This window comes from Homarus americanus, unplaced genomic scaffold (genome assembly GCF_018991925.1).
Source record: "Homarus americanus isolate GMGI-L3 unplaced genomic scaffold, GMGI_Hamer_2.0 scaffold32583, whole genome shotgun sequence".
NCBI lineage: Eukaryota > Metazoa > Arthropoda > Malacostraca > Decapoda > Nephropidae > Homarus > Homarus americanus.
The window spans coordinates 15456988-15470302 of NW_024713129.1; the positions used below are offsets into that span (position 1 = coordinate 15456988).

General features: G+C 36.2%; 2 protein-coding genes across 2 annotated transcripts; both read right to left on the reverse strand.

The window, feature by feature from the left end:
• Positions 1–349: 349 nt before the first annotated feature.
• On the reverse strand, positions 350–6600 carry LOC121868679 (centrosomal protein of 19 kDa-like). The gene is made up of 4 exons (XM_042369519.1): positions 6488–6600; positions 3262–3461; positions 2405–2566; positions 350–743 (listed from the first exon to the last, which is right to left on the reverse strand). Exons 2-4 carry the CDS (start codon positions 3448–3450, stop codon positions 606–608), a joined length of 489 nt encoding a protein of 162 aa, XP_042225453.1. The 5' UTR covers positions 3451–3461; positions 6488–6600; the 3' UTR covers positions 350–605.
• Positions 6601–7210: 610 nt separating this feature from the next.
• LOC121868670 (transcription factor A, mitochondrial-like) lies at positions 7211–12105 on the reverse strand. Its single transcript, XM_042369509.1, has 6 exons — positions 12010–12105; positions 11280–11425; positions 10946–11048; positions 10337–10604; positions 9921–10045; positions 7211–8948 (listed from the first exon to the last, which is right to left on the reverse strand). The coding sequence occupies exons 1-6, from the start codon at positions 12087–12089 to the stop codon at positions 8873–8875; spliced, it is 798 nt and encodes a 265-aa protein (XP_042225443.1). The 5' UTR covers positions 12090–12105; the 3' UTR covers positions 7211–8872.
• Between the last annotated feature and the right edge of the window lie 1210 nt (positions 12106–13315).

Genomic DNA, 13315 nt, shown 5'->3' on the forward strand with positions numbered 1-13315 from the left:
ATGATGATGATTTGATGAATATGATGATAATGATATGGTGATGATTATGATGATGATGACAAGGATGATATGGTGATGATAGTGATATAATGAGGATGGGGATGATATGGTGATGATAGTGATATAATGAGGATGGGGATATGGTGATGATAGTGATATAATGAGGATGGGGATGATATGGTGATGATAGTAATATAATGAGGATGGGGATGATATGGTGATGATAGTGAAATAATGAGGATGGGGATGATATGGTGATGATAGTGATATAATGAGGATGGGGATGATATGGTGATGATAGTGATATAATGAGGATGGGGATGATATGGTGATGATAGTGATATAATGAGGATGGGGATGATATAGTGATGATAATGAAAATGAGGATAATAATGATGCTCCACACACACACACACTTATTCTCAACTTCACATATTCATTATACAGTACAAAGTGAAACCCTGTACATCTACATCGATTCACAGTAATTCATATCACTTCACTGCATTACTAAATTATCACCAGAAAGTCAACAAATTGATAAAAACAACAAAGAAAATAATATTAAAAAATTTCACGTGTATAAATCTGTTGAGCCACCATGACTACAACCAGAAGTCATCCTCAGACGAGTCCCATCCAGCCTCCACTTTCTCGCTGGTGTTATATTCCACCTGTTTGTCGTACTCATAGTCCGGGTCGCCGGGCTTCAACTGATTCTTCTCAAAGCTGCTACTCATCACCTGAAACATTGATACAAAGATCATATAAATTAGTTCCATAAATCAAACTGTTTATAAAATCACCAGTAAAGTTTTATATATATACAGTAACCATATACTGTACTGTACATTAGTTCCATAAATCAAAAAGTTTATTATCATCATTAAAGTTTATACACATATACAATACTATACATTAGTTCCATACAGTGATCCCTCGGTTAACGAGCGCCTCGGTTAACGAGATTTCGGTTAACGATTTACCTTCCATAAGATTCTTAACTTCAGTCAACGAGCAATCCCTCGATTAACGAGTTTTTTACAAGCTGACCTCAACATGTTTTCGCTTGCATTTGGCGGTCCACCAGCTGTAGTATTAGTCCGCCAATACAGTAATCGGTTTTAGGGCTTAAATTCCTTACAATTTTAGTAAATATCAAGAAGTTTATACTATTCAATAATTTTAAAAGTTTAATATTAAATATTTTTAGTCATTTTAACAATTATTGAACATAATTGAAGGTAAAGAAACTAGTTTCTGGCGTGCCATCCAGCCTGGCAACACACCAAACAGGCGTTAGTCTCTCTCTCTTTTCAGTGGAGGTAACATATTGCTTGAGACTCTCTTCAACTAAATGCTTTTTTCTGTGCTTCCAAGCAAATTTTTGGTCATTTTGAAATTTATTTTACATATTGACAATATATAATGCAGTGCAGTGTTGATTTAAAGAAAATAATCTTGAATTACACCAAGAGAACACAAAATTTTATGGGTGAAATGGCGCCATGGGGTGACTTCTCTTCCACCCCAATGCCTTCTCTTCTCCCTTCTCCTCCACCCCCATTCTAATTCCCATCATCATCATCCAGGAGCCTTCTACATACACACCTCAAAGTAAGTGTACTTTTCTACCTTTTTTGTTGAATTTAGGCAATTTTTGGTGAGCTGGAACTAATTACCCAAAAACCCATTGAAACAATGGTTTCGGTTAACGAGTTTATGGTTAACGAGCAACCTTCTAGAACGAATTGTGCTCGTTAACCGAGGGACCACTGTATATCAAAAGTTGTATTATGAACACAGCATTTCATGAATTAAAACAGTGTGTGGTGGATAACATCAAAACAACAGGTAAGCTAAAACTGCAACTATGAATGAATGTCAATCATCTGAATTGCATTGTAAATTCTTATCACCACTTTAGCTTAGCCTCTATAAAACAACAGGTGCTTTACTGTTAAATCTTTTGATTAAAATTTGTTTGTATGGAAAGATTTCTCCAACAGTAAATAACTATAAAACACTGTAAAGTGTGTGTGTGTGTGTATATATGTGTGTGTGTATATATATATATATATATATATATATATATATATATATATATATATATATATATATATATATATATATATATATATATATATATATATATATATGCAAGTAAATCACTGTAGGTGCGCGTGATCTAGGTATATGCTGATAACCACAAGGAAAGAAGAAAACACACACACACACACACACACTTTTTTTTTTCCTTTAATAAACAAAAGCTCTTATGTATTATATATATTTTCTGGTATACTGTACTTAAAAAAAACTATTGCATTTACCAGATTCATCAATAGACAATAACAAATACAACACCCTAAACAAATGTGAAGAAAAACAAAAAGAGTCGAACCTTTTTTTTCTTCGCCAGTTGTTCGCCGTCCAGTTTGTTCAGGTCTTGGTTCGGGTCGACAGAGTATTCCTTAGAGATGTTGGCCGCAGCTTCCTCTACCGTCCGTCCCTTCTGCACCTCCTGTAAGATGCGGATCATTTTCTCCATCCTCACATCTGGTACCTGTAGGGGTGAGTACAGTACATTAAATACAGTATGATGAGTATACTGTAAATATTAACTCATTAGGCAGTAAAGTTTCATGTTGAGAACTTAAATATTAACTAATTTAGAAGTTGAGTTTTATATTGTGAACTTAAATACAGGTATACTATTAACTAGTGTGGCAGTACAGTATTATAATGAGAACTTGAATATTAACTTATTTTCCAAGAGACTGAAGCCAAACCACATTGATTGAAAGTCCACTGTTGCCACCAAGTAAGTTACAGAGACCTATGACACATCAAACCTAATAAAACATTACTTATTAAGAGTACTTTACTTATGACAACTAATATAACATCACTAATTAGAGCAATGCACTTATAAAAACTGATATAACATCAATTTAGTACAGTACTTATGAAAACTATTATACTGTAGTAACATCACTTAGAACACTGTAGTACTTGTGTAAAGAATATAACATCACATTGTGCTAAGGTGTTCATTTGGCAGCTTATTATTAATGATGTATTCTGTTCTGTTTATGTAACGGATTTAGCTTCTATACATTAATATTGTGTATACTGTACTGTATTTTGTTACAGATAGTTATGATTGTATACAGTCAAGATCTTTGTTGAATAATGCCTAGGAATGTGAGTCTGGTTTAACTACACACACATTACAACACCATACAGTACTGTACTAACTTTCTGTAGGTGTTCATTGTGTCGTTCCTTCATCTCCTTCAGAACATTATCCACAGGACCAAACTTGTTCAGGAACCTAACGGGCATGACCCTCTGTCGCTCTTTCCCGGCACTGCTTCTGTACACCAGCGTGAGGGCCGGGGGTTGGGTGCGGATGCCTAGTTTAAGAGGGACCAACTGACCCTCCATCACTATGCCTTCTGGAAATAAAAGACATATATTTGACTCAGGTTTTCTTTCAGATCAAATAATGGTAATCCGGTAAAATTATGACACAATTTTAAAAGTTACTCTTAATAATTTGAATGGTTACCTATACCTCAAGGCATTCAGAAATTTTAAGCTAATGCAAAACTTTATAATAGGGTACTGTATTTATTTCTCCATTTACTTATTTAATAGTTTTAGCATTGTTATTTTAAATAGTAAACTCAGCTACAAATTGGTTAGGTGATCAATGCTTTATATTTACCATACTGTACATATAACATTAACCATCTACAGTACAGTATAATATTTACTTTACTGTAGCTCCTCTCTCTCTACCAAACTGAAACTCTGGCTTTTAAACTTCAGTATTCACCAAAGTCTATTATTACACTTGACCAGAAAACCCCAACATATAAAATCATTCTGGTGTAATGGTAAATTAATAAAAAGTAACATTGTTAATCTAAGCTTTAAGCTCCAGCAACTCCTATAAACCAGCACAATTGAAAACAAAATATATTAACGAAAATGTAAACTGTACAGTATATATTCTTCCATTAAATCCAGGGCCAATTATATCCTTGGGACTCACCGCTGCCACAGAGCCCACTAATGTGTTGTTGTTTACTTTGTTTAAATATGTGACGACAATGTACCTAGACTTCTCGTTATTAGTTCAGTGTTTCTGACCTTCTTCCTTAACTGAAACATAACAAAGATATCAAGAGGTTATGAGTGATTATGCTCTGCCCTTCTTACACCATGTATTAACCTCTTCACTATGGGTATGCCACCACCAGATGCTCAGAGGGGAGCCCATACACACGGGGTTAAGAGGCATTTAGTACAGTGGCCTCATCTGTCATCAGTTTAAGACAGCTGCTACACCACTACCACCTGAGGTCCATCCTCCCCCATGTCACCAGAAGTTATACTGTACTGTACACTATACTATACTATACTATACTTGGACAGTACAGCACTACTTTGTCTTCCACCTTTTGGCTGCTCTATCTTTTTTAAATAAAATGTTAATTAACACAAATATTGTATTATTTTTTATGGAATGATATATATATAACCTGTAGAGAATATGCTGGGTGAATAAATCTTCACTAGCACGGAACAGTTATAAAGTAATCTGTCAGCCAACCAGGCCGGCCTCAGGCAATATTCATTTATGTAATCCAGCAGACTGTGCTGTACTGTATTCCGCAATCCTGCAATTGGCCCCAAGGGAGCCAGATTATTGACATTGCACTGTAATGTATAAAAAAAGGCCAGATTTTATCACCAGGACTAATTTAACTAATGTGGCTAACCCAGACCAGTGTGGAGAGTGGCTGTAAAACAATGATGATGAGGATTAATTTAACTAATGCATTTGATTCATCAAAGGTATTACACTGATGAGAAATTCCATTGTGGCTTTTAATACAGCATTACAATATGTATGTTACTCTGTACAGTACAAGTAATGAGAAATGAAACTTATAAAAGCCATATCTGTTTCCAGTTGTGTATTTTTCAACATTAATTTAGCGACCTATATACAACTTGAAGTGGTTGTATGTATACCTTCATACAACCTTCGAGTCAAATATAAAAGTATGGAGAATGGCAATCCACAAGTAGAGTCTTGAATCTTTGCTGGGATTGAGTCTCTTTTTACAGTAATTTCCTTGGTTAGTTTCCATAAAGTACTGAGGTCTAACTGTGGCTTATGAGCTGAACTTCTCATGACATTCTTGAGCTCCTTCCTTAAGTCACCATTGTTTATATACAGTAACGATCTATACGATTAATGTATGTGAATTTGTATGATGATTTTTTTACTGAACACCTGACCACCTGTTCAGTAGTACCTGAGACCACAGTGTTCAGGTGAGAAGAGAAGAATCACCTGAAGTTTAGTCCCCACAGCTTGATGATTAACCACCATAATGGTAATCAAATCTAACCGAACTTATCCTAACCTAAGTTAACCTAACCTGAGCTGAGCTAATTTAACCAGAACTAGCCTAAGTTGACCTAACCAAACCTGACCTGACCTAATCTAACATAACCTAACCTGATCCTGACTGTTCCAATATAAAGGACACATCCATATACTGTATATGTATTCAGTAACATCATCAAACAACTTCACATTGGTTCAGTACATACATAGACAGAGTAAGGGGTAAAATTATCGTTTTGGTCATGTACCTATTAGGAAGAAAGTCAGAACCATTCAAAACACATAAAAAAAAAACGGAAAAATATAATTTCAACCTAACCTAACTTAACCAAACTTATCCTAGCTTAACCAAACCTGAGCTAAACTAACCTAACCAAACCAAACCAAACCTAACCTAAACTTAAAATCCTAGAATCCACTGCACGACCAAAACGAATATAATACCGTTTGTATACACCTGCAGCGGTCAATACTCAGGAGTCGTCTCTCATTAACCAACAACTTTAGGGAATTTTTCTGACTGGTAAATTATTTCTCACCTCATGAAAATTCCATAAAATGATGAGGACCTGAATGTTTTTAATATCTAGAGGTTAGGTTAGGAAAGTTTAGAATAGGTTAGGTTAGGTTAGGTTAGGTTAGGTTAGGTTTGGTTTGGTTAGGTTAGGTTAGGTTAGGAAAGTTTAGATTAGGTGTAAGAAAGTTTAGATTAGGTTTGGTTAGGTTAGGTTGAAATTTAGTTTTTCCGATGGTATTTGATGTTTTAAACGAGTCTGTCCTACTTCCAAATAGGTGTATGACAGAAACGATAATTATACGGTACAAACAATGGTAGACAATAAGTTAATACAATACAATAGTCTGTCCATCACAGCCTAGTAAAGTCTCCTGGGTTTAACAACACCATTGAGAACATGTAAGAGTTATTCCCTTAATACACAACTGCCTCACCGCCACATTAACCGTAGCTTATCATACATTATATCAAGGTAATTAATGGACTAATGTGTTATAAATGAACTGTTAAATTGTGTTGGTACAAATAATAGTACTTACACCAGTTACATAGACGTAATGCAGTACACACTAGGAGTCATTACCCAGTTAAGGGAACACTCTGTATAATGTTAAAGTATCACCACAAAGATTAATGATTAAACTATTTATCTCTCGGTTGGATTGTTAAATAAACCCTAAATTGATATTTTTGATTTATTTTTATCTAGATTAAGTTATTTATGAATGGTTTATATTATTTTATTAAGTTTAAAGGGTAAATGTTGTTCGTGGTACATATCAACATTAACTGTCTTGTTTATATTTGCTTTTATCATATTTATTTACTATTATGTACCTAATGGCCATGGCCACCCAAACTAGAGATGGCCATGGCCACCCAAACTAGAGATGGCCATGGCCACCCAAACTAGAGATGGCCATGGCCACCCAAACTAGAGATGGCCATGGCCACCCAAACTAGAGATGGCCATGGCCACCCAAACTAGGGATGGCCATGGCCACCCAAACTAGAGATGGCCATGGCCACCCAAACTAGAGATGGCCATGGCCACCCAAACTAGGGATGGCCATGGCCACCCAAACTAGAGATGGCCATGGCGAGGGAAGAAACTATCATCAACTGTGTGTTCTGTATATTGGTTATTTTAGACAACTCAAAAGGAAAAATTATGTTTTTTTTCACTCAAGTATTAGGTCTAGTCGTCTACTGGAAAATAAAAACATTTTACTATTATCCGCAGGGTAGATATAACCTCAGCCCACACCAACCAATTTTTTTAATACATTATGGCACAAATATTAGGTATCCAAATATTAGTCTTCAGATAAATGAATTCAGCGTGTTTGAAAGGGCAATTATACAGTACCAAACTATATTATTTAGCCTTATTACTTTTGTTTGATGCAGAGGAAGGCTATACAGTACAGTACACATATACCTGTACCATATAAGGATCCCATGGTGGAAAATGCTGTTATTTCTGGTACATCGGGAGAGGAAGGGAGGGGGGGGTGTTCTTAATGTGAACCATCCATTGTAACTGTTCTTTTCATATACAAATTTACAGACTAAAACACAGAATCTTTTAATAATCATCTGTTATTATTTACTGCATAAATTTTCGTCCCACTATACAGTTGTACAGTCGAGGCATTGAGGTTTACTCCTGATTGTACCTTCACCCACAAAAGTCCTGTCGCCTCTCTTCCTGAACCACGAACCTCGAGATTCTGACTCATGAACCCAAAGCAGTAGACTTTGATGTATTAATCAGTCCATAAATGCTTCAGGTTCACTTGTCTGAATCCTGAGGTCCGTGGTGCAGGAGGAGAGCCGACAAGACTTTGTGGATGACGGCACGTTCATCTGTCTGTCAACAAGTACATCCACCTGTACTGCTGACTCCATTAACCTGACTGGAATAAAGCTTCAAAGTTCATAACACAACATGGTACAAGGCCTCACACCATGAAGAACAGATCCAAGTTCAATAATCATAATTTTCTAAGTTTATTCCCCTGCATTATGAGTCAATATTAGAGCTCTTTGATGGAACCCTCCGGGAAATATACATCTAACAGCTTTGTCATCTATCCTTGGTCAAATTATCTCACTGGCTACCATTTTTGTATACCTGCACTATGTACATGGAATACTGTATACTCTACTGTACCTCCACTGTATTGTACCTATATGCCCTGTACCTGTACTGTATTGTCCATTACTTTTATCCTCTTCACCACTGATAGGCTCATAAGCCACCTTGGCAGTCAGTCATGTCTCTGCTATACACTGTTGACAAGTACTGGGCATTCACTGGCTCCTGATTGTATCTGAACCTGCTACAGTCTGGTCTTGAAAGAGCTCACACTCGGTGCGGGTCACGACACTCTGGCAGATTGTTTCACGAGTTCACGACTCTCACTCCGAAAAAGTTACCCCTCACAGTTTTTGGGGCATGTGCCTTCTTAAGCCTTGAGCTGTGACATCAAGTGAGGCAGACGTCCGTCAACTCCAGGTATGGACACTCAACTGAGTGGTGCCCTCTGAGACGTTTATAAACAACAATTAGGTCACCCCTTGCCCGTCTATAGTATAAGCTAGGCAGTTGCAGGCATTTTAATCTCTCTGGGTAACTGAGGTACTGTAGTGCAGGCACCAGTCTGTATTCATATTGCACTGTATAGCTACACAGTCTATAAACTGTACATGTCCATTCAATTGTATTGAATGAATATTATTATGATCATCATTATTATTATCATTAGTATTATTCAAGCAATGATGGTTCTTGTAAAAATTTTGTCATTCACCAATTTTGGCTTGGCTTAATACATGAACAGCTGGCTAAGTTAAGGAGGTATTTTACATTTTCCTTCAGCACCGCTATATTCATATCCTCAACCTTCAGGTCCGAGAGACTAATTTCCCAAGCGTTTGGATATTTCCTCCAGTTGACTAACACGCACAAGGTCACGTCTGCCTTTCTTAAACATCCTGAAAAAGTAGAAGATCCTAATATTAGATGATGTTAGGCAGCAGAAAGGAGCATTTTGATAATACGTATCGTCATTATATAATTTAATTTTTTTCACTGATTTTGGAGTTCAGTTTTGAGGCTGCCACATCAAATTTCAGAACTTTTGGAGTGTTTTAACCTCCTGCATTTAGCTTAAAGTTAGGATACATGTACAGGGTATATGGCTTCAACATACAGTATAAGTACAGATCCTTGATACCAGAACTCAGAAAACTGGAGATTCTTGAAAACCAGACATTTTCTGCTCTAGGTTAGGTTCAATTTTCTTTCTCTGCCAAGTCAAATTTTGCTTCCACACGCTCACATAAATTCTGCTGAATATTTATTTTACTTCTTAAATAACAACATAAAACAAAAGAAAAACATTAAATACAGATTATTGTACTGTACTGTATTTAGAAGTTTCAATACATTTGGTAAAAATTAAAAATTTTTATCAAATTTCATATAATGTTGGTTAAGGATCGGACTCAATATGTTAAAATTCTAATTATTAGTGTTAATTAATGGCCCTCGAAATAATTAAATACATTTAGGTTACTGTATATGTTACGAGAATAACTCAAGGTTAGGTTCTTGTATCTTCCAAGAGGCACTGGTGGTACAGCGGCAATATGTGTGTCTCTCACCAATATGTCAAGGGTTGGAGTCCTGCTTGGCCCGGACACACGTGAGAAGGGTGTTATCCAGTGTGAACCTCACTACCAAACATCACAGGTTTCCCAGACTCAAGTTTCCTCCTATACTAACACTGGATAAACCAACTGCCCGAATGGCTAATAAACTGATAAGTGGCGAAAATGATAAAACCAAAAAGCTGGGGTCAAATGGTGCAAGGTGAAGGTCAGAGCACTAAAACGAGCACCATCTTGAGAGAGCTGGCACCACACTCATGACTGGTCCAGTTTATCAAGTGTATTATTACTTACGTGATTTCCCAGTCTAGGAGGTCATGCTGGTACTCCTCTCGTTGCTCCTTCGCCTTCTCAAGGTACCAGTCTTGTGTTTCTTTAGGCAAGGTATGCCATTTGGTGGCTCCCACTATCAGGATGTCCTGTAAGGGTAGAAACATTCACTTTGTTTGTACTGTTTTGCCCAGCCTATGTCCTCCCTTGTATCACCATTCTTTATATCTATCTGTTGACTCTGCCCCTCTCCCATTTTTGTGTGAGGTGACTCAAGGTAAACAGAAACCTCAATGATGGGGAGAATAATAGGGAGATTTATGCACTATGATTAAAAAATGGGGAGAATTATCTGACCCTTCCACTTAATATATATTGAATCATGCCCTCTCTCTCCCTGTTTTAAATTAAGCCTCCCAACTCATACAACAATACAATACCTTGAATGAAGCGTTCTCTTCCTCTAAGGAATTGATGTAGAGGGCGAAGGCGGTGATCGGACTTTTAGGTTTACCGAGTTCCTTACATTCTCTCTTTTTCTTGAGTCGTAACTGAGCCTTCAACTTTCCTTCCTCTCGCTTTGTCTTTACCTCCAACACCTTCACCTTATCTTCCACTTGTCTTAACTTCTCCTCCGAGCGCTTCAACTTGAGCTCCTTCATGCTCTTAATCTGTTGTGGACTCAGTGACTTCATGTAATCCATATATCTGGTAAAAAAAAAAAAAAAAAACATTATGTAACATTGAAAAATAAATTGACACATAAACACAGTCTTAAGATATTGGTGTTAATGTAGCATACGGTCAATGTTGAGATATGCTTAGTCAAACCTAACCTAACCTAACATAAAAATACTAAATTAATGTACAAAGAAAATTTTGATTGTACACATTGTAAAGTACTGGACATATTGTAGAGGGGTCAGGTCAGGGCAGGGCAGGGGCTCACTCTACCTATTTGGCAATGGTACGGCAAATGTTCAAAATGAACTATTAGAACAACCACATAAACTTGTTACTTAAGACGAGACAATACCAGCTAGTCGTACCTGACATCATACACAGCTTTATCTCTCTCATAAGCCTGTGACCATTCACTCTTCTCTTCAAAAGTGAGGTTCTCCCACTTATGTAACACCGTCTTGCCAATTTCTGAAATATAAACAGATCCACAATAAGAGTAATCCCTTGATGATATTTCCTTTTGCATTCAATTATGATGTTAATTTCACAGGTGACTCCCACAATGATAGGTACAGTATACAGCACACATTAACCCTCTTCCCATCTCTACCTGCTGTCATAAGTTACATTTTCTTTATAAGAGGTTTATTGACTAATTAATAACTACACATAAAATATTTCAAAAATCATAAGTTAAACCTCTCATTGAGAGCTGAGGAGACTTTCTCCTGAGACCTTCCTGGTGGTGGACCAAAAACCTTATATAAGGCGTCACAGGTCGCTTGGGAGGCTCTGGCAGACCCAACTCTTGTGCAATTGTTTGTTTGTATGCCACAGGTGCCAGGCTGTAAAGAACAACAATATTTACAGAGAAGACATGAGTGACAGCTGTGCCGCTCATAGATTAATAATAGGGTTATATTGTACAGTATCATATATTAACAGCCCCACAGAAATAAGTGTTCATAACAAAAAAGTTGACAAAACAACTTTACCAAAATTGTAAATCCTCGGCCTGTTGTGGGATGCTCTTGAGATAAGAAAGAAGTTATCTTCTATGGTTAATTTGGTAACAGTACAAAACACCAGCATTTGAGAAGCAGCAACTTTAGGGAAAAAACTCTTGGAGAAAACTACTTTCTTACCTCTATACTATAAAAAAAAAGTTGGAGGATGTGAAATTAAGAGTACGTACATTATTCCTTATCTAATTTTTGGCATTTCACCAATTATCAGCTTAGCCAATCTGAGGTGAAATATTCTCAAGTTGGCGCTCATCAGGTGTAAATTATCCCAACAAAACCCTAAAATGTTCCTTTACCCCGAACCCTTGGGAACTATTCCTGTCTCTCCTGAATAAACTTTAACATAATCAAAGCACTGTTTACTTCCCATGATCTCTGTGTGTTAATAGTGTTTGGTTACTTACAGTGGGCTGCCTGTACACCTCACCAACATGCCTCGGGTGAGAGAACATCGTGCAGTAAAGAGTCGTGATAGAGCCAACATGTTCACCAGCTGACGGCGCCCGTGTTCGGAGTCTTTCAACAAACACAAGACCAAATATTATAAATATTAAATAGCCAAAGATTAATAGATTAGAAATATATAATGCAGATTTTTTAATTAGAATATCATACTGTATTTTCATTACATTTTTTATGAATTCATCCATCATTGACTGTATGTGAAGAGTAATATAAAGTCATTTAATAGCTTTCGAATTCAAAGGTAACCCAAGTAAACAGAGAGTTTGGCGGGAGATTCAAATGTTGTTTTAATTTGATTTAGACAATTAAAGTACTTCTAGTGCACCTTTTGGGGTAAGAAATAAATCTTATTTTCTCCTTAATTTTTACTTTACCACTTGGTATTTATTGAGTCTGGTGCCTCTTGGCCGTGATTGTATTCATAATAGTTTGTAGAGAATTCTACAAGAGAGTATTTCTTACTATTTAAAAATATTTTTTACTCTAAATACTATCAAAAGGACTTTATCATTATCATTTTGTATCTCAAGTGCCGTAGGTATTATATATACACTTTAGACTTTTTGTATGTCATATTGTGTTGTACTAAATCTAAACTAAAGATTGTTTCTGGTAATTTAATGTCTACCTCTTATAATAAAGCTTCTAATTCTCCACAATATATTGTAAAAACTCATTATAAATAACACAATATATTGTAAAAACTCATTATAAATAATCTGCCATTATTGTATTAAAAGTTACATTAGTTATTTATGAGGTATTTGGGTCATTGCTAAACGGCTTCAGATAGTGTTAAACCTCCCGCCAGATGACCTTGTTTACATGAAGAATATTCAAGTGTTCGAACCTTATCATATGGCTTTACATAATGTGCTTTTGCTAATATTAAAAGAATATTGATATAAATATTGTATGTTCTGGATACTTTTAATTAATTTTAACTCATATATATGATAAAATAACCCAAATTCCCCAAATAAAACTCATCTTTATCTTATCAAATATGATGTTATTGAAGGATCACGTTTCGAACAAGTGCAGGCAGTAAACATGGCTCTGTTGAGACTGGTGTGTGGCGGCTGCTCCTTGACTCGAGGCTTAGTTACCAGACTCACTGAGGTGCCTGGGTATGTCTCTCAGAAATATTTACATAGATCATTACCATCTTGTGGAAATAATATAAAGCTGTTATATATTGTCCCCCAAGAACCACCAACAACAACTTTACTAAGACTTGTTTCT